The following is a 21,945-nucleotide window of genomic DNA, read 5'->3' on the forward strand; positions in this document are numbered from 1 at the left end:
TTATAGAGTTATTTGGAAATTACCTCACACCTTCCGTTTGCATATTAAACAGTTTACACTTTTTAGACTGCTTTCCAAATTACAGTAAAATCGAAATTAAGTTTTTAGCGCACACTTAGCAGCCCTAGAGAGCTATTGTACGTGTGAGTGAAACCAAAGGTAACATAAGAATGAATTCCAACTTGACCTTCAAACAAGATTTAAATGTTTCCTTATTCTCAGTGTCTTGGTCAAAAATAAAAAGTGATTTGTTCAAGTTCCGCTTAGATTTTTTTTTTCATAAATTTATGAATCCAAAAATTAAGCTCCACAGATCAATAACTCATCTCAAAGAACAGCCCATTTGTTATAAAGGTGCCAATATGACTGCCATCTTCTTTCATAACTTAATCCGGACTAAATTCGTAATTGAAATCTTAATTCGTACTTCAACAAAAAAGGAAAATAAAGAAAACCAAGGGCAAAATCTTACTTGGTATTCCAGCTTCTGCTGCCGGATAGGATCATCTCCCATAGTTCCTGGAGGGGTAGCAGTCCAGTCAGAGCTGTAAACACAAAAGATTCTTAAGAAAAATTTCTTCGACTAAAAGTGTGAACATAATTTCCTTAAATAAAATTATTAATTATTTTAAACTACTAATCATACTTTTGTTTGCTATCTTTCTTCATATGCAAGGAAGCTACGCTGATCTCCCGATTGATCTAATATACTCAACTTGAAATTAAGGGTTAAGAGTTGCAATATAGCAGGGATATTTTGTTATTGGGACATATTTGAATAAATTTAGGATAGCTGACCTTATCCCCTTCCGGTTAAGTTCCTAAATGAAATATGCGAATTAAAAAGCAAATATTTATTTAACAAACTTGCAATATCGGGGCGAGAAGCTCACCACAGTCCAAGCACAATTTATTTTACAATATAATGCTCTAGAAAAAATGATGGAACCCTTGACACGTAGGGGTTGACACCTTGCTTTAGTCAAGTGACAATCCAAGCCTTGCGTTCCTCAATTACTAACTTAACTACCAGTGTGAATTAACTTAATTTATTTGAACAGTTAACTGAAAATGTGGTTATTTTTACAAGCGTAGAAACACTTATAAGCATAATACCAGTCTACGTTTTATTTAACACAGTATTAAAATCTTTTGAAATGTAATTTGTGTTTCTTGCTATCTAAGCCTAATTTTCTATTATTCAATATTTCATAAAAGTAATGAAATAGAGAAACACAAATGCGCAATACACAACATCCAAGCACACGCGATGTTTTCCATTATATTAACGCTTCAAGTGGCAATGTTAACTACTTCCTGTATGTGGGGGAGAGGGAGGGCACCTCTGAAGTTCGCAATTTCCGAGCAGAAATTCTGTACTGCAATTTTTAAAACAAAATCCTTTCTAGAGCTATTAGAAAATTTGCAAACGAACAAAAATTTTAATGATACAATAACGGGCATAGGAACAATCAATTAAGGTGTTTCGGGGGGGGGGGGGGGGGAACTGCTTCTACCGTTAGTGGGCTCCTCTCAAAGCATCAATTCTCGGTTCCCCCTCTATTTTTCTGTTATTAACTAATACGGCACTTGTAAAATAGTACAGCTGTCAGACCTGACATGAACTACAACGGGAACAGTCTTTATTTTCACTAAGGTAACTAATTATGTACAATTAACCACAAGGAATTAAGTACTCAGAACTAGAAACTTACCTAGCTCTAAAGCAGAGGGTCGCTGCATCATTCACTCTCAATAATTGTAAATTAAGAATCACCTGTCCTTAAACTTAACGTGGTGCAACCACTAGGAACTCAACAGCACAAATGACTAGCATCAAAGGACAAAGGCTACCGCGCCTCCCAGTGGAAAGGTTTTTAACTATTTTATAAAATTAAAATTAAATAGGCCCGTCTAGAGAAATACAAATAATTAAAAGCAGCTCGTAAGCTCTTTTACCTGCAAACCTGTGCTAATATTAAAACAAATTCAGTACATGTACTGATATTTCTTTTGTAGCACACTTTTACGATGAAGTGAATTATACTATTCTTCAATATGCATTTGAGCACCAAATGAATAAAATATAGTTACTCAAAGGAGTTCTTTATTATCGAATATGATTCCACGGGCTTTATGGAAAATGTATTCGCCAAAGTGGACACACTTTCCACAAGTACCTATGTGGAACCTGGAATGCATTCCTCCCGTAACACTGCTACTAGTTCTCAACGTGAACTAGGACATCCTGATCTGGCTTTCAGTTCTTATTTGATCCATCCGAAAGATGCTCACAGTTGGATTCAACTCAAACTGAAAATGATTGGTTCGCCATATTATTCGTCTGGAATCAACGTTGCACTGGAGCGTGATCGTGCTGATTTGCCATTATTGGTAAGGCAGAATTCTTCAGAATATCAAATTCGACAGCGACATTCATGGATTCCTCGTCGATGATAGCCAGTGGTTTTAGTCCAACCCAAATACCATCGCGTTACCTCCACCGAACGTCATTTTTGGTATAATACAATCTGCGGAGGAGATTACACCTCGCAGAAGTGTTGTAGTTATAGTGAGTCACCTGTTCGCAATTGCGATGGGCAACTTTGTTAGTTTTAGTTCTGACGAGCTGCGGGAGTCTGTGTTCGTGTCTGTGTCTGTGTTCTCTTTTAACGACAAAGCAGACCTTTATGTCAAGACCCACTTCGTACAAGAAGTGCTCTATCCTTAAAAAATATAAAGTTGGACAATAAGTAAATTATCGCTTATTTCTCCTATTGGCCCACAATGTTTTCGCCAGTTAATTTTGGGTTTCCTACTCGCTCTCTATTAGCTAGCGGATGGAAATGTCTACGATGTAACAATCTACTGTCACAATTCTTATTGTGGTCTTGTTAAGTGGCCCGTTTGAGTGACGATTATGAACGGATTAAAGATATCCTTCCGCTTCCAACAGTACGACTGAGCTGCCCAATGAATGGAGAAGTTGTAACCTCTGGCACACTTCTTACATTGTCTAGTGACAGCGTTTGATCTGAAAACCAGATAAAAGCAGGTGAAAAATTAATTTTGCCTTACTAAAATTATGTCAATATCCTCCCCGACCTATTGCAGCTCGGCTTCCGCGTTTGAAGAAGGGTATGACGAACACTCCGGAAGAATACGCCCCTTCTAGGTTCGGCAGAATTGTCCTTTTGCCCGCTCTGGTCTATTGTTCCAAAGTGTCGTGAGCTATGTCCAGAGCAGTGCTCGTTAATACCCCTGTGGCCTGCCAAGATGCCCATGCCATCTCCTTGGGCATCTTGGCAGGAATCCCTGGAGTGCAAGTTTAGACAGTATACTTCCATGCACGTGGAAAAATCATCCCGTAATTTTGCGTTTTTTTTTTCTCAGTTGGAAGCCTGTTCTTTCTCTAGACTGCTCTTGCTGCTGAAAACGCTGCACGGTAGGTGTCCAGACTGAAGATTATAGGATAAAATTCGGGAGTACCTTTGACTGGAAGTTGAAACAATCTCTTCACAATAGTGAAGGGATGTTTCAACTTCAATGGCTTCACAAGTGTGAAGCCTTCGATGGCTTCTTGTCATTGATTCCTGTCTGTATATAATGATGAATGTAAGAAGGCAAATGGGTGAATGAAAGTGGATGTTATGTGCTGTTTCCAGTATGCACTTAAATGTGTCAATAAAAAATGTACTTGTAATGTAGTATGACAGGTGTACAGATGGGCACATGCAGAATGTGTAATGTTTTGGCAGGCTCTCCAATTTGGACCGCAGTGAGGCAACATATCAGGAACCGCCCTCCCCTTGTCACTTCCCTCCTCGTGGCATAGCGTGGGAACTGCTGACACCAGCTCCAGCTGGTCTGACTGATGTGCCGTAGTGGATAGCACAGTTGGTAGGATCGCCATCCTCCCCACACCGGGTGGAAAAGACCTGGGTTACAGTCCGGTCGATGACGAGTGGAATTTTTATGGGCCTTTTTCACAACGTAGCTGAGCTAGTCTATCTCAGGCGATGGTATCATGGTTTTTTCCTTCTGGAAACTCGAGCTTTTCATCCGGCAAAAAGAAAATAGAATAAGAGAACACGTACTATTTACAGGCAATATTGCCTGACACTCCTAAAATCTTACTACAACAACAACTGGCTGATGTAAGATTACATACAGAGAAGCACTGTTTATCCACAGCGCAACTTCCTTCCCCACATAGGAGCCCCTGGCCCAATGGCTTTTCTCTACTGCAATTCCTGTTTTTCCCCACGTCCGGTCCCAAACTTTTCGCCTGGGGATCCTACAACCACAAACCTTTTACTACTTTTGACAGTCTCCGTTGTGGCGGTTGGGCTCCATTCATAGGGATGTCCCTGTGGAGGGAGCCCATCCGATACCTTTAACTTCCTATTTCCAGGTGGATAGTCTTCCTATCGTCCGCCTTCTTTATCTTCATCCCCTTTTCTCCAACGTTTAAACTATCACTCCTGCGCTCCTTTTGCAATAAAAATTTTGAGTTGTTTGTCCCCCCCCCTCCTGGGGCCCTCCATGCCAAGCTGAAGTGCAGTCCACGGGAAACGTGGGATCCCACTAGGAGCTTCGCGGATAATAAATGCCGGAGAAACAACAGACCAACACTACAGTATATTACGCAGACCAATACTAAAACTTACTCTATCTCTGGCCTTTACAGAGTTTATATTACGACACAGAGTATACAAACGCGGAGTTGAGGAGAGGACCCCCGGTGCCGCTTGACAAGCAACATTATACCTGTAATTGAGTGTACATGCCTTTTACTTTCTACTCTTGATTTACACTGCGGTACCTACCATGTTGACTCTGGAATTAACAATTTCTTCTCAGCGGTGTGGTGCCAAAACCATGTTGGAAGGTCATCTGTTTTCTCCTTAAGAAAGTGCTCTTAGAAACATCCAGGAAACTCTAGACTACTTCTAATTGATTTTATCTCACCTACTCCAAAGACTGCTACCTCGGACATTTTTAAGGCTACCCATAACAGAGTAGCAGCAGTATTCACAACGCTACCCACAATGGATCTTACGTTCTGTAGTGAACTTAACAGTATGGAGATGATTGTATGTTCTGTTCGCGCAACCTGGGTATAACTCTAAAAATAAACAAGAATATCTTTCCCAGATCGACCATCTGCAATGAGACCTATAGAAGATGGCCTCAATGTGCCTGATAAAACAGAAAAGCTTGATAGAGTTATATCAGGCTGTAAATCTAACAATTCAGAAGGCAATGCTAACCGTTGTTGTTAATAAGAAAGATCTCAGAAGCTCAGAACACGAGAGAGAGAGAGAGAGAGAGAGAGAGAGAGAGAGAGAGAGAGAGAGAGAGAGAGAGAGAGAGAGATCAACAAATTGGAGTTTGTTTATAACTTTCTCCAGCGCAACTCTTAATGGTATTATTTACAACAGTAATTAATATGATTCTGTTCGTACAACTCATTCTGACCACTTCAAAGATGTGTTTTTGAATGCACGATAAGAATAATGATTGCTTTAAGTATGAGCAAATTCCCAGCTTCACAATACAAAGGAATATCCTCTTAACCATCACTAGGGACTGCAGCACGGCGAGCACCCCTACTCTCCAGGTCCTCGCAGGGTCTCTTCCACTTGACCTGGATATAATAAGAACAGGTATCTTATATCACCTCTCTAAAGGTATTGCCACCACCATCATTGGCTTTACATCTAACCCAGCGAACAACCAGAAAGCAGAGAAAAACGACCCCTTTCTAACCTGCAGCAGGTCTGGCAAGATAAGATGAGGCATCCCATTTTGTTGAGGCATCCCATCCACAGATGGGATGCCTCAACAAAAGGAATAATAACGAAGAAATTTGTCCCTAGGATCACCTTTACATTCTCCAAAGCTCCAAGCTGGTTCTCCCCAGGCCTCCACACAACCTTTTTACTTACTGGACACGGATCCATGCAAGAAAAGCTGACATCATTGGGCATCTCCTACGATCCACTCTACCACTGCGGCATTGTTGAAACATGATAACACATAATGTTTGAATGTCCCGTGTATGAAGTCTTTTGTTCCATACTTTTCACACGAATCGCAAATCTACCTTAGCAACAGGAACATATTCTCCTTCAGGAAGAGGACAACTATAAACACTTCACTACATTTTCTTAGGAACTCTTTAACAGGCGCAGAACTATTAGAAGTCTTCAGAACCACTGAAATCTACCATTGACCAACTTATCCGCTATGGGCACCCAGAGCCGAGACACCCACCCCACTAGGTCAAAATTCAACAACTCCAGGAATCTCTACAGATTTTACTGACTTGAAAAGAGGCAGTCCACGGATCACGACCGTTATCAACTGAAGAATAACTGTTTTCCATCCTAGTTCCCCTCCGGTCATGGACCATCCACCTCCATGAAGACTGCATGCAGCGATCAAACTAAGCTCCCTTGCTTAGGTACTAAAGCCCCATACCCCTCTTAAATTCTTCGCCTGACGATGCTAGCACCGTTGTCCTTCTGAGGATGCCTTGTCTTCCACTACATCCTCAGCACTCTAACTTACCCTCCGCTTCTTATCACTTTTCCCCCACACAAACTTTATGAGGGTTTTTTTTTTTTTTTTTTTGGTCTCTGACAGGAAGCTGAAAGGTTTGGTAGCGTTCAAGGAGAAATATTTAATTAAGCCATCAAAAAAAAAAAGTGTTGTGAAGCGAATTATTACTGCTGGTTGCTAAGAAGAGTTATTTGTATGTTATTTATCGCGTAACCAAGCGATCGAACAGAAGTATACGGTGGTACACGCGTTTGAATTTACCTTGTTTGTAGCCTACTTAGCTACTGAATGTGGCATTGTTCTAACACACACACACACACACACTTTCTGTCTCTCTGCTATTAGTTATTTTTAAAATTTATTAAAATAAATCTTTGATCCTAGAAACCTTTCAAGTACTGAAACCCTAAATAATAAATGCCACGAATTACAGGAAATTGAGTCTCTCTTTCCGTTTTAATATTAGAAAGTTTTACTTAATCAAACAACTCTGTTATTTTTGAATAATTACTGCAGAATTTGAAAGTAACTTATTGTAACAATGAAATTCTTTTCAGTTTTGTAGATCAATATTTGTATGATCGAACAGTTGATTATAATGATTAGATAGAAAGATGGTATGACGTGCTATAAGCCATTTCTTTTATCCCTTGGGATCAATATGTGCTCTTTAAGGATTAGTCAACGCGTACTTACGGTTTCTTCTTTTCAATTTTCGCGAATACACGAATTCATATTTTGGCTCGTTATTTACAGAAGTTGTCTACAAACAGCTTCTGAAATCAATGAATTTTCAATCAGGAAAAGTCCAAGAATTCTTCATGGCTGTTTCGCTCTTTGAATTGGCTTCATGACCAGGAAGTGGCTACTTAAAAAATGCCTGACACGCTCAAGTGTTTTCGTGCGCATATTTCGTATATAACAACGCACTTTAGAACACGCATTTATTCTCTCTTTTATGATATCTCTATGGGAGTCAGACAACATGGATGTTCTCGTTATTCGTAGGCTACAGCACGGACCTTATCAAGAACAGAAAAGCCAAAGTTAGAAGTAGTGAAGTTAGTTTTATAAGGTGTGGTGAAGAAGAACGGGACTCGTCCCTCCATAGCAAAGGGAAGAAAAGTATTTGAAGTGCGTTTTGCTTCCACTAAACTAGATCTTGGAAAAAAGTGAAAAATACAGCTCAGATATTTTTATCCCGAGTATAACTGTATAAATGTTTACGGTCCCAGACAGTGTAACAGTGTGAATTCGTTTATTTATTTCTGAGATCGAGACCATGGGAAGTCTTGTTCTACGGGAGGTAAAATGCTGTATGCTTGAGTATGATGCAACATGGATACATTGCTCAGTCGCTCTCTGGCCTCGTGAGTAAAGTTACTCTCTTATGGACAGAAAATATTCAAGACAAACATTTGCTGGATGTCTACCCATTGGCAAAGAAGGTATGCATCTCACTGCTTCGTTAAAGGATGTTGAAAAGCTGTGGACAGCGCGAGAATCAGCTGTTCAGGTACTGTTCCAGCAGTGCAGATGTTTTCCAAGGTCCTCAAGTACTGATCCAGCAACAGTACTGAGGACATTGAAAGGGCATACTCAAGGGAAGAAAAGGTTTGGATTTGAATCCTGGCTGGTTTATCATTCAGAAGAGAAAAAGAGGAAGACCAATCACAGAATCAATTTACCAGTATAATACGATGATGACTCATAGCCTTAGTGTCTTTGGCGCAAAAGTAACACAATAGTAACAAGGAACTGGAATGCAGAACTGCGCCTCACTTGATTCCTCATTTCCTTACTAATATCAAGACATGGCAATGGGAAGCCCTTGAGCATTTCCTCTGTCCCAACTCCATAGCATGAAAAAGCCACTTAAATGTCAACACTGTTGAACAATATAAGACGTATCGCGAACTTAAGGCCCACTCTCAGGCATTTTTAAAGCACATTCCGGCTGCTGATAGTATCACGCGCACGGTTCCAGTTTTTCAGGAGGCCAGAGATTGGTGGAGGAAATCGTCGAATGCTTGGAAAACGCGATCATGTGCACAGTCTCACGGCTAATTTGATGAACAATACACCCAGTTTCAGTTGTGAATGTTTAATTTGTAACACTTCTCCAGTGACTTTAACAGAAGACGACTTTGGCTCTTGATTTTAGGTTGGTTCGTTGTTGTAGGGTTTCAGGCTCATCATCAACTTAGGACATATTGCAACGTATATATTATGTCTGTAAATTCCGTGTGTTCTGTGTCGGTTTGCTGGAAGAAAAACTCGAGTTTCCAACGATTGAAGAAATGAGCTCCTCCCATGCAGTGTTTTCTAATGTCATTTGGATCGACTTAAGTAACCATTTGAAACCATTCGTATTTTAGGAATGGCTATAATATCTTGCTTATATACTCCTTTATCATATTCTTATTTTTAATAGTCATTAAACGACGCCACTAGTCAATGTTTAGTCAATGTTTTCTTTGTTAGTTATAATTCTTTGTGTGTGAGCCAAAAACTTGATTTCTCCACAGATATAGTTGTAAATACAAATGGAACGGAATAAATACATTGTAGACGCAGTTATGCAGTTTCCATAGTAATCTCTGGAAAGCTTATCGAACGTATGATTAAACCCCTTTCATTCTTCACATCGTAGATCAGCAGTTTCCAGATAAAAGACCATAATGGAGAAGTGGAATTAGAAGGAAAGATCCAGGAGAGAAGAAAGAGGACAAGAATGGATTCAAGAAGCAGACAAGAGGGCAGTAATATAATCTGAGAAAAGAAATGTGACTCGCTCCTTTCCTTTATTATTAATAAAATCATTTCCCCCCATAAACTGCTCGTGAGACTGTTTGAATCGAGGATTCAAACACACACACATATACAGGAACAATAGAGAACACACTAACCTTACAGGTGTGCTTCAAAGTGACAGGGCGATAAGATATCGGGAACATATCGAAGACATTTAATGTTATCATTAGAATGCAACGTAGGCACCGTTTTAATGATAACATGACAGGTTTGTGGATTACGGAGATGCCCTTTTATGGGAGTAACCAGTCGTGTAATAACTGGCAGAAGGTCAAAGGTACGTTATTTTTGAAGCACTTCGGCTTAATCTAAAATTGGTTTCGATCTAGAGACGTCATAATAACGAGTAGGTTAGCAAACTAGGAGACCGAAATTGTTATTAAAGCTTCCATTATGAAGCGTGACACGATTCTTGAGTTTTTAAGGTAGGTTGGATCGCCCTGTCACGTGTAACGGCCCATCGCTAACTTGCAAACTACTTGGCGAAATTTTACAATGGTTTTAAATTGCAATTTTAAACTGTTAAAATACGATGATTTTAATTGGTTCCAAATTGAATTTATGAAACCGAATAAAAGGTGATTAAAACGAAGTTCTAAAAAGCTGTATTGAGTTTAAAGTAATTCTGAAAGGGACATTGTAATACAAATTAATGACTACGATATTTATTGATGGCCCGAGCTAGAATGTAAAGATAATAGAATTTGATTAAACCAATTAAACGACGCAGGAAAGAAGAGTAATACAGATTAATTGCGAACTTGGAAACGGGAAGACATTTTTAAATAAGAAACGAGAGATTGGAACAGATATTTTTAATAATATTCCGATACCGCAGCTAATTAAAATGATGATACTTGGGTGGATTATTACGAAGAAATACACTCGCAACAGCTAAGAAAGTTGTGAGAGAGAGAAGACTGGCAAGGATTAAAGAGACGATAAAGAAAGTAAAAATTAACCAGGTATGGACAAGCTCCTGCTGAACGTAGATCAATGTAATTAAGTGGGGAGAAGGAATTTGATTAAATGCCGGGCTTAAAAGACAAGCTCTGTCGTGTGTTGGGCAACTACTCAAGACTCAGACAGTAAAATAACGTAATTCAAAGAGAGAGACATGTCGAACTTAAGAAAGTGTATAAATTAAAATGCTTGAGCAAATATTTGCTAAACTTTGAAAACCACAGAGGTTGCAAGATCAACGAACGAGTGCGACATCTTTATTAATGCATGTCACTGACGAAAGAAGCCCACAAAATATGCAAGAGGTAAATAATTGTTCAAGCTTGGGTTAATATATCGGATTCATAAGAAATCACTCTTGGGAAATAAGATTAAAAATGTAAGAAGATGAAGGGACAATGTGATTTAGAGAAGTGCACTATGCCGTGGAATGTGAATTGAAAAAGGATGAAATGAGAGATGAAAAATTTCATCCCTCAGCTCCATTAGGTCTAAGCAAAACAAGACAAAGAATATGGGGAATATTTTAGGTTATGAAAGGCAGCTTGGACTGTAATGTGCTGAGTGTGTATTGTGAGCAGATGCTCAGTCCCTTTTCCCGGTGTCTGGGGGATAATAATCCTCCAGCCACTACTTTACGACGAGACGACTCCAGCAGTGCAACATTCATCTCCATTAAACATAAATATAATTAAATAAATATACATCAATATATGCTACTTAGGTTAGAGTAGACTCAGTAGCACACGCTCTTTGAGTAACCGGGATTCAAGCCCCTGATTGCTAAATATGGTCCATCTGACAACCCGCACTGGACCAGCGTGGCAGGTTATGGTCCATTTCCCTCAACCTGAATTGTTGAGGTTTCATCCTGCAGTGGATTGATAATGGCTGCAGTTTGCTTTTTTTTTTTAGACTTACTTGTAACTTAAACTAGCGAGAGGATAACAGACAAGTACGGATGAGCCTGTTTATAATATAAATGTCAGTTTGGTCTGCTTCATAATGCAAAATACTGCAGTCGCCGAGAGACAGAAATTATCACATCCGTGTCAAAATGATTAACTCAGCAGATAATGAAGAACCTCAAAAAGTTGATGAGTGAAATTAATTGAAATGAGGAAAAAAACACAATAACGCATCATTCAATTGTTCATTGAAGGATTTCCATAATGGTGTTGAAGGCAGCCACTGCGCTCAGAAAGAGAGCGGCAGCTACCGCTGACAAGTTATCGTTGTAGTAGGGGTTTTAGGAGCATCAGCGATTAAGGACATATTATTTCGTATATACTGTCTGTAAATTTCATGTGTTCTGTGATCGATTTTTTGTTTACCGGACGAAAAACCCGAGTTTCCAGGAATAAATAAACTTTAACCTGCCAAAAAGAAAACTCAAGGAGTCATAAAACCAAAGAACAAACAACAATAAAAAAAGGATGATCTAGACCCTAGATCGTCCATCTTGGGTGTTGTCGAAATTCGAGAAATAAAGATAAAATCTAAATATTTTCAAATAAAACGAATAAGAAATATCGCTCTTCAAGGAAAAAAGTCAGGCAAATGTGGCAAATGGATCAATGAAAAATGCAAACGTCTAAGGGAAAAGGATCATTTCTTGAAGTTACTCATGCAAAAAAAGTTTCGGAAACTTTAAAAGCAGTGGAATATCAAAATACCTTCACAATCTCTAAAAATAAAAATATAAACAAATAATTTATTTTCAGCAAGTAGTTCGAAGTAATTTATTTGGATATTCTTTGCATTTAAAGCATAAAGGAACTGATGAATTTATCAAGAAATATAAGTTCATGGTTGCAAAAATGTCGCGAGAAGGAACAAAACGTCTTTTTGTCTGCAATTCTTTCCAGACATGAAAGGACAGAACATCTTCTGTAGGCCTTGTGGATTAACTCTAGACTTAAGGGACCATGCAAGGAATATGGAGAGGATTTTTTTACATCACTAAAGTGAGGCGTTGCAATGACGCAGTCTGGAAGCACTTATGTCCGACCGATTTTTGCTTCAGGAAGGATAGGAACGATCGAATGGAAGGAAAACCATGCTTCTTAAAGCTCTCCGAAAGTAATCAAACTGTAATCAAAGTCAGATAAAGTTCAGTTGGACATCGAGCATGTGATCATAAACTCGTTGCCAACCTATGTAACAGCAGGACCTGATACAATTCCACAGTTTATGTTCAAGTGTTTAATCCTTTTATACTACAAACTCTCCTGGCGACCAATAATGCTATCTTGACAAAAAGAATCGTCCAATCTTAATGTAACAGCTACTAAATCAGCCCTCGCGAAAAACTACCTAAGCCACAGAGACTAAAATTTTTTGACCAATCAGCAATACATCAAATCTCCTTAAACTTTTCGAGAAAATTTGCTTCTCATGCTGATTAACCATCTGCTTCCAGACAAACCATTTCAAATCGATTTTGCACTACCAATTGGATCCAAACCTCCAACCTGTTTTCAGAATTTTTTTTGTTATTGAACGTAGAGGGGGAACTCGTATTAGACATCGGAGCAGCATTTGATGCTATTCAAGTGCTTGCACTTCGGAGTCTCCTCGAGTTTCGGGAGACTACCTATTTTTCTTCTTTTCTCTACTTCCTAATAGGATTATCCACCTAAATTCGAACGCAAAAGTCTTTATAGAAACATTGGTATTGGGTTCCACCAAGGCCGAGTTCTTTCGGTTATAATTCAGCAGTCATTGCACCACTGAACAGCTAACATTTCCTCTACGTTGGTATTTTTTAGATTTTCATTCCAAAAGTAGATCTCGCCAAGATCGCTGCTATAATAAACGCCAATCTTGTAAATATTATTTCTTACCTCAAGCAGTTTAGCGTTCGTGTCAACTCGATGGAATCAAAAGTTATCTCCTACTCTCTCAGGTCATACTCGTCAATGGTTGCTCCAAACATAGGCTTTCATCTTGACTGTCCCAACCCTTACAGATCTCAGAGTAACATTTTATTCAAACCTACAGTTTCATGAGCACCTCAACAACCTTACATCACGCGCAGCAAGTCTTCGATGGACGCCCAAGCAACAGCTATATATCAAAGATCCCACAGTAGTCAGAAGATATATCAGAACTATAATATACTCACCTCTTCTGATCAGCAGAAATCTGACAATCTGCAACCTCTTCTGTTTTTATTATTATCATTGCTCTCATATTATTTCTCCCTGATTGGGGGGGGGGTTCCACCTCGTGACGGGTATTATTAGCAAGTACACAGGGTGGTTGTTGTTATCCCTGGTGTTACTGTTGGTCGAGGAACTCTCTGACTATTTGTAGGATAGTCAGAGAATTCCTCGAGGTGTTCAGAATTGTGACTTTCTGGAGTTCCTTGTAAGTGTTCGCTGGGAGACCTGTTGCTGCTAGGCTGTTATGTAGGGTCTTTGGCACCATACCTGTGGTTGACACGATGATCGGGATGGTCGTTACTTGTTGCATACGCCACATCTCTTTGATCTCCTGTCTTAGGTTCATGTACTTCCTGATTTTTCCCCATGGGTTTTCTGCAGGTTGGTTGCCAATGTTGGGTACCGGTATGTCAATTAAATAGACAACCTTTTCTTTTTTGTCCACAAGGGTTATGTCCGGTCTGTTGTGCGGGATTTTCCTATCCCTTATTATGGCGCGGTCCCAGTACAGCTTGCGGGTTGTGGTCTCTAGTACTGCCTGGGGTTCCTACTTGTAGTACGATACACTTTCTTTGATCAACTAGTATTTTCTTGCTAGCTTCTGATGTATTATCCTGGCTACCTGGTCGTGTCTATGAGTGTAGCTGCAGCTGGTTATTTCGGCTGACTACTTTCCCCTAACGCAATCGTGGGTCTTGCATTTGTCTAGACCAAATTCCATCCTGATGTCCTTGCTGAATTCTTCGGTGATCCGGAGTAGTTGCTGGAGTTGCTTCTTGGTTGCCCCGTAGAACTTGATGTCATCCATATACATCAGGTGTGTGAGGGTGTACAGGTTCTTCCTTCCTTCTTTGAGGTTATATCCATACTTGCTACTGTTGAGCATGGTGGATAGCGGGTTAATTGTTAGACAGAACCATAATGGGCTCAGGGCATCTCCCTGAAAGATTCCTCTCTTGATGAGGATTGCCCTGGTTGTGATGTCTTCGACCTTAATGGTGGTATTCCATTTCACCATTGTTTCTCCTAGTAAGTTTGTCACTATCGGATTGACTTTGTAGATTTTCACCGCCTCTATTAGCCAGCTATGAGGCACGGAGTCGAAGGCCTTGAGGTAATCGATGTTGGCTGTGTTGCGGCGCTTCTTGTAGGCTTGCTCCCTAACCGCGGCATCTATGGTTAATTGCTCCTTGCATCCTTTCTGCTGTTCGGCCATTATGTTCTGGCTCTCCAAGTGGTCTGATATCTTCCTGGTTATGCAGCTGATCAGGATCTTGTACATTGTTGGGAGGCAGGTGATTGGCCTATATTTCGCCGGGTTTCTCGTATCTTCGTCTTTAGGCTTCAGATATGTGATTCCTTGAGTGAGAAACTTCGGGATTGTCTCTGGGTGCCTTATCATTCTGGTGAATTGCTCTGCCAGGTGCTTGTGTGTGCAAGTGAGCTTCATGTACCAGTAGTTGTGAGAGTTCTTGATCGTCTGTTTTACTTCTTCTTCCTGAATCTCCCACCCTCTTATTTCTTGTACGTCCTTTGTTTTCTTGAGTTCTAGTTCTATCCAGGGGGCTCGGCTGCTATGTCTTAATCCCCTGCTCCTTGTGTTTCCCCAGAACTCAATCGTCTTCTGCTTGAGTGGTGTCCGTTCCCTTCTCAGCGACACCTGTAGAAGCCTCTTTGGTCGTCATCGAAGATTCGGTTGTTTATTTTCCTTTGAGAGCTCTCTTTGTATCGGCGTAGTCTCTTGCTGAGTGCAAGAATGCTCTACCTTATTATTATCATTAGCCATATGGTGCAAGGAAGCCTGAGGCTTATGGTGCACCAGGAGAAAAAATAAAATAAAATTCTGAATTACCCTGTGAGAGAGAGAGAGAGAGAGAGAGAGAGAGAGAGAGAGAGAGAGAGAGAGAGAGAGAGAGAGAGAGAGAGAGAGAGAGAGAGAGAGAAGATGCCGCAGCCGAATGGTCTTCAAGCCCGTGACTGCTAAATACGATTAACATTTGTGTTGATTAATTTTTTTATTAACTCCACTGACCAATATGGGACACGAACAAGTGTTGCTGATGAGTAATCCCTGTAGTGTTCTGCGGAGTACTACAACGTTAGCTCCTTAGTACTTCCACCTTAAGTTAACGGATAGATCTCCTCTCATTCCAAATGCTGGCATTAGTGCAAGACCTTGATTCAGATCTGAACAAACCTGCAGTTGATAGCTCCCGAGGAACATCCTCTTGGCTACTGGTCGCTCCAATGAGCTAAGAACAGTCTAATTTAGAACAATCTAGAGAGAGCATATACGATGGCGCTGGCACTCAGCTGAAAGGTGAGTGATACTCATCTTCAGCAGTGTGTTCGTGTCTTCATTAGAGTTGATTCCGGCTGTAACCGGAATCAACTCTACGGCCTCTGAACTTACTGTTGCCATCGTGTGAGCGGATCGCAACAGTTGCTACTGTTAAATGACAAACTTTTTATTGAGTAATGTAGCAAAGAATGATCTCAGGCTAACCTATCTATGCAAATTCTCTAAATGTACAAATTTAGATGTCCTTGTTTTCGTAACCTAATTAATGCACTGATTATTATATTGTGACTTTATTACAACACTGAGTGCATATACATGTATTATAATTGTATTATAATAGCGTACATATATTTTTCATATTTTTATTTAAATGATTACTGTTATTACAGTGGCTAAATTATACAAAGGAAGAAAACCTTTTATGCATCTCTCAAAAATAATTCTGTCTCACACCTTCTTCATCACCAAAATTAAACAGCTTTAAATTAAATATCTATTAGACAGTTTAATTTATATTAATTAATAATATTTTCCCCTAGTAAGGCCCTACCGCTTCTATAATAAGACAAGCCATTTTATAGATATATTTAAATTTAATTTTTAATTATAAATATATTTTCTAAAACTGTTTGTGGCCGTGAGGAGGATTGGGCAGCTATCAACTATGTATATACCTTCTTTCCGTTGCAATAATTATTTTCTTTCTGTCTCTATTGCTCTAGTCAGCAACTTTAAACATGGGATTTGAAAAGGTAAGAGAATTCTACAAGGTCTTTTGACAATGGAAAGTCGTTTTCAATGGTGAAAGAACCCAATGACATTAGCAGATTCATCAATGGAGGAAACAACAAGCGCAAATCAACAACAGGCTTATTAACTTATGAAATTAATGTATAGATAATAATTATATATTTTATCTATGTATATTTTATTAAGAAAAATAGATATTAATATTTCTCATAAAATTCTAACAATCAACGACTTTATGGAAAAATAAAAAATTAATTAAATAAAATACATCCTATTAATTATCATAGTATGCATAGATGGACCTGTTGAAGACTTCAAAAAAAGTAAAGGAACATCAAAAAGAGGAACATACAGCATGAAACGGTGGATAAATCTGAACTGGCTCGGAAAGTCTTGGAATATGGATTTAAATCGGATTTTTAACAAATCTTGGTGCTGTCCGAGGATTCCAACTACAACAAGCCATTGGCAAAAGACTACTTCAACACGGACAAGAAGTTATATCCACAATAGCAGGCCACCATGTAGACATCTATAGTGAATTCTGTAGAGCGGCACAAGAACGTTAATTCAACTCCACCATGGTACATTGTGATTTTAAGTGATCCTGTAAAAAGGCCAGAAATGTGTGTGTATTGTTATTGCGCAGCGTGTGTGTTGTTTAGTGTTTCTGGCCACTTTTCCACCAGGAAGGCGATCTCACAGAAACCTAGAAAGCCTGCCCAGTGCTCGTCTACCAGGAGACTATAAAAAAGCGCGCTACAACATCACCACTCATTTCTAATCTAATGAGGTGCAGACTGCATCTGATTAATTCTTAAGTCGCAATCCTTTGGGATTAATTCCGGCATTTCTAGCTCTAATTAGGAAATTTAATCTAAGCGAGTAAGCAATACATTTAAGTTTAAAAGTCTCATAGGTTCTAGTTAGACGGGCCGTCTTTCGCCCATAAACATTCTTTCAATAAATTAAATAAAAACAGATTTTCTGTTTATACTCCCGACGGCCACATAAAGTCGGAGAAATTTACATTATAAAGAATACAAGAACATTACCGCATTTAGCAATTACATGATCTCGAACCACGTAAGGCCAATATTATGAGAAAGGCATCGTGTAAATTCACCTGTTCTTAATATAAATTTTAAAACTTCATTCTATATATTATTGCCAACATTTTATGGTTTAATGGCACCTCAATTATGAAAATAAAATTGTTTACACCGGGTATGTTCAACACATTACACTAACCTGCTTTTTAATGGCCGCATTTTAGAATCTGTGTTGCAGTACCTTTATGAAGTCTAGACAAAGAAAGGAAGGACAAAAAAAAAAACATTGTGTAAACGTCTTTATAATACTTCTTTTTCGGAGGGATCCTTCATTATTATTTCGAGAAACCTTGAAAACAGTTTATTTACTATCTCCAGAAGTATTTTTCACACCCAACCCCAGTGGACAACAACAAACAAACTATTATATTAGGCCACCCGAATATTTAAATTCTTCTGCCGTGCTGTGTGTCTAATGTCTGATAATTGCGTGTATTCTATGGTCGATTTGTCTGTTTTGCTGGGGCGCCTCCGTAGCCAGGTGGGAAGGAGCAGCAGTGCCTAGCACACGCTTCTTGATTAGACCAGGGTTCGAGCCCGTCACCACCAAATATGGAGGATGCGGGAAGGTCAGGGAATGACCACCGCATATCCCGGAGCAATATGGCCTTAGTTGCTAATGCTCCTAAAAATCCAAATAACAATAACAATAACAACAACTGTTTTGCTGGATAAAAAACCCCAGTTTCTTGGGGGGAAAAACCTTGCTCAACCGCAGTGGACTGCTCCCGGCAGCTGATCATGATGAAACTCAATATATCCATTCTACAAAGCTCATCACAGAAAGGATGGAAATTCGAAATCTCGCCGAGACTGTCCTTCGACCACCAACAGAACCCTTGCCGTAGTCAAATCACATTGAAGCAATCCAAAAACAGGAGAAAGTGCCTTTCTCATATGCCCTCTTCCAATACTGTTTGGATTTTCTTCACGTTGGTCATAGACTCTGATCAGTTTTACAGCGAAAAGTCGAATGTACTGTATGAAGTTTATACTGTATATTCATATCGCCACCATTTCTTAGATTTTCCTAAATGTCCGAAGCGATGGCTTTTGTTCAGATAATATATCGATAAGTATTCAGTCAGAAATTTAATCGATATAAATGCACAAAAATCAAATTTTATAACGGCTTATTAGGCATTACAGAATCGAAATGAAAATGAAGGATTGGTAAATCAATTGACCCACTCGACATTGCAGTCAGTAATTTTGTTACACATCTTTTCGGTAAAAATCCACTATCATTAAAACATATCTAGTCAAGGCAACAGCTCAGTGTGTTTATATGAAAATATGTGATATTCTTAACTATTTATTTTCTCTATATTTCGAAAATTGCAAGGTGAAATTTATGCGAGGAAAGCAATAAAGATGGGGAGCATTGGGAAAAGTACTAATGGAAAATTTTCAGATAATAAATAATAAAACTGAAGATGCACTGAATGGGATCTTTATTATGTACCCTACCTAATAGCGAGTATGTTTCCTTCTTAGTTTTCTGAATAGCCTAGATTTCTCGTATGACCTCAACCAAGTATCGAAAACATGCCATAAAGATGCTGGCCTATGTTGACTCAATTCCCTCCCACAGTTATACCCGATTGGATAGCTGCGAATCTCTACTCTAAAGAGTTCGTTCCAACACTTCCCACAAGTGCTCAATTGGAACTGGACGTGTGGGGAGAGACTACCGTAAAGGATGGATTCACTTTCATGTTCCTGGAACCAGCCCTGTACAATTCTGGCTTTGTAATATGGCGCATTATCCTATTGGGAGAACCCATTCACAGATGGATACACTGCAGCCATGAAGGAATGTGCCCTGTCTAAACAATTTGAAGATAACCTGTAGAATTTAAACATTGCTCTACAGTATCAATGTACCCAATACACCATGAAAGTACTACCCAACCACCAGCCTGCTGTAAGATCCCAATCTTACAACTATACAAAAAATAATAAATTACTGTCTTTGGAATTATTTTGAAACAGATAGAGTTAGACTAATGGCTTGTGTATCTGAGTTTCCACAGTTGTTTGTTTGAGGTAGAGCGCGGATTATCGCTGTCAACGCGGGGGGGGACAGTTCGGACTACGAACGGGACAATTGTAGTGTCAGTTGGAGGCCGTTTTGTTTACGGCAAATAGAGCGGAACTGCACTTAAGGAAATTGAGCAAAGGGACACTTTCCCCCCGCAAGAAAGGTTAGAACTCCAAAGAAGAAAGGCCCAGAATTCTACAACAAGCACAGATTTGATATTAAAACGCAGAATAAACAGGCCGATCCCAAAGTGCGCTTTTATAAATTTCGAGGGCGGTCAATTAAAAAAAAAGCGTAACGAAGGGTAAGTGCACAAGAATTGTCAGAAGAAGAAGTGTTCCAGAAATTTCTAAGCATCCATTGGACGAATTAGAAGGAGGATGCTGGAAGTGAAATTGAAGGTGATTGGTCAGGAAAGGAAAAACAAAAAGGAGAAACGCGGAGAGAGAGAGGGTGGAGAGAGTATTTTTGGGAGTGTGGTTGGAAGACAGTCCGGGTCGAGTTCGGGAAGGTGTGGAAGGAGGAAGAAGACAAAAAGTTATAAAAAAAAGTACGGTAGTTTTTGGTAAAGGAGTGTGGGAAGTGAAATGTTTTTAGTGGGAAACTGCGGAGTCTGCAAAGGAAAAAGAATGCATAAAGAAAAAGAGATTAGGCAACGAGGAGCTTGAGAGATCTTTCATATGCAAGGAAAAGTAAAAGAGGAAGGATAAAGCCAAGCCAGTGCTACGTGGAACCCCATAAGGAAGACGGCAGATTGAAATAATCCAGGAGGAAGGAACCCTATCGAGGAAAGAGAAACGAGTAGAAAATGTAAAAGTAAGTCCTCGGAAATTTGTTAATTAGTCTTAAAAGTAATATGCAGGACTGATAGGTAGTATAGATAGGAAAAAGCCGTAGTGAGAAGGAATGAGAGTGTATGGCCTTTCTGTGACAAAGAAGCAGGTGTAGAGTCATAAGTTTGAAGGTACTGTTAATCCTAAAGAACGAAATGTTTCAGCGAATAAATCACTCTGTTAGCAATCTGTAGAAATCTGTGGAATAAAGAAGGTCATGTATCGAAGTTAATGTACAAAGATTTATGTAGCAAGAGCGATTATAATGTAGTTTTGTGTGTACATCTAGTTATATGCTTAGACTATGTAATATTTGTATAAAAAAAGAAGAAATTATATGAGACAGTTAAATTTTTATATATTAGGAGGAAGAAGCAGGTGATTATATGTTTATGGTTAATTAAGCGTTTGTAATATTTATAAGTTGTATGTTGTGTAATAAAACTTGTTATTTTTATAACATGAAAAATGTCAATTCATTAAGTAAAATACATACAGCTCTATAGAAACTACTTTAGTATCTTGGAAAGAAAGGAAGAAATAAGAAAATCCTCATTATACGGAATCTTCTGATTAAGGATACATTCTAGTCAAGCAGTTTGTGGACCTTGGATGGGAGTGAGGATCCCTGTTGTGGATTTTAAACTTGCAACAACAGCCCACTGAGGTTCCAAGGTAAGCTGGGGGTATTAGGTAGAAATATATACAAAGAAGCAAATAAAGAATTAAATTAAGAAAGACCCAGTTCCCACACTGCATTGTTGACACTTGACAGGATGGGTTCATGGGTCCATGTTGTTTTCGATGTTTTTGCCCTAGCATCAGCGTAAAACTGCAAGAACAGGAATTCGTAAGACCAGGCAATCTCCACCACAAAGTACCAGAAGCTGTGATTTCTATCACCCTCCACTGGCGTATAGCATCAATGAACCAATCTCGATACCGCCCTAGACACAGTCGTAGGCGAAGACCTCAGCAGGGTTCCAGTTTTCGGGATACTCGTATTGGAATCGCCTAATATGTCACTTCAAATAAAAAATTACTTAATTATTTTGGCTTGCCCATTCTCCCACTCAGTTGACTTCACATGCAGCATTCCTACATATCTACCCATCAGATTTACACTGCATGGAATGAATTGTTACTGAAGAAATGTTCCATTTCTTGAAAATGGCGGTTGTAGCTTATAAAGTGGCCACTAGATTGGACAACACATAACCGGCATTCACATTTGAAATTACAATAAGCAAGGACATTTCTGGCAATTGTTATCTAGAAGAGATTAGGGCATTAAGAATTATTTTATATCTTTTGAATAATATTGCAAGTGATTGACTTTGTGTATTCTTATAACACTGGTATATATGCGTATTTATGTGCATTATGTTTCATG

General features: G+C 39.1%; 1 protein-coding gene across 3 annotated transcripts in view; it reads right to left on the reverse strand.

The window, feature by feature from the left end:
• LOC150084525 (protein king tubby 1-like) overlaps window positions 1–21,945 on the reverse strand; it is a 310,610-nt gene that overhangs the window by 151,143 nt on the left and 137,522 nt on the right. For all 3 annotated transcript variants that reach the window (XM_090375283.1, XM_090375284.1, XM_090375282.1), the window contains exon 2: window positions 473–545. In XM_090375283.1, coding sequence (XP_090231409.1) covers window positions 473–545 — 73 coding nt within the window. The remainder of the gene's footprint in view (window positions 1–472; window positions 546–21,945) is intronic.

Source organism: Mastigoproctus giganteus, chromosome 6 (assembly GCF_048544385.1).
Source record: "Mastigoproctus giganteus isolate SK-2022 chromosome 6, ASM4854438v1, whole genome shotgun sequence".
In the NCBI taxonomy this organism is placed as follows: Eukaryota; Metazoa; Arthropoda; class Arachnida; order Uropygi; family Thelyphonidae; genus Mastigoproctus; species Mastigoproctus giganteus.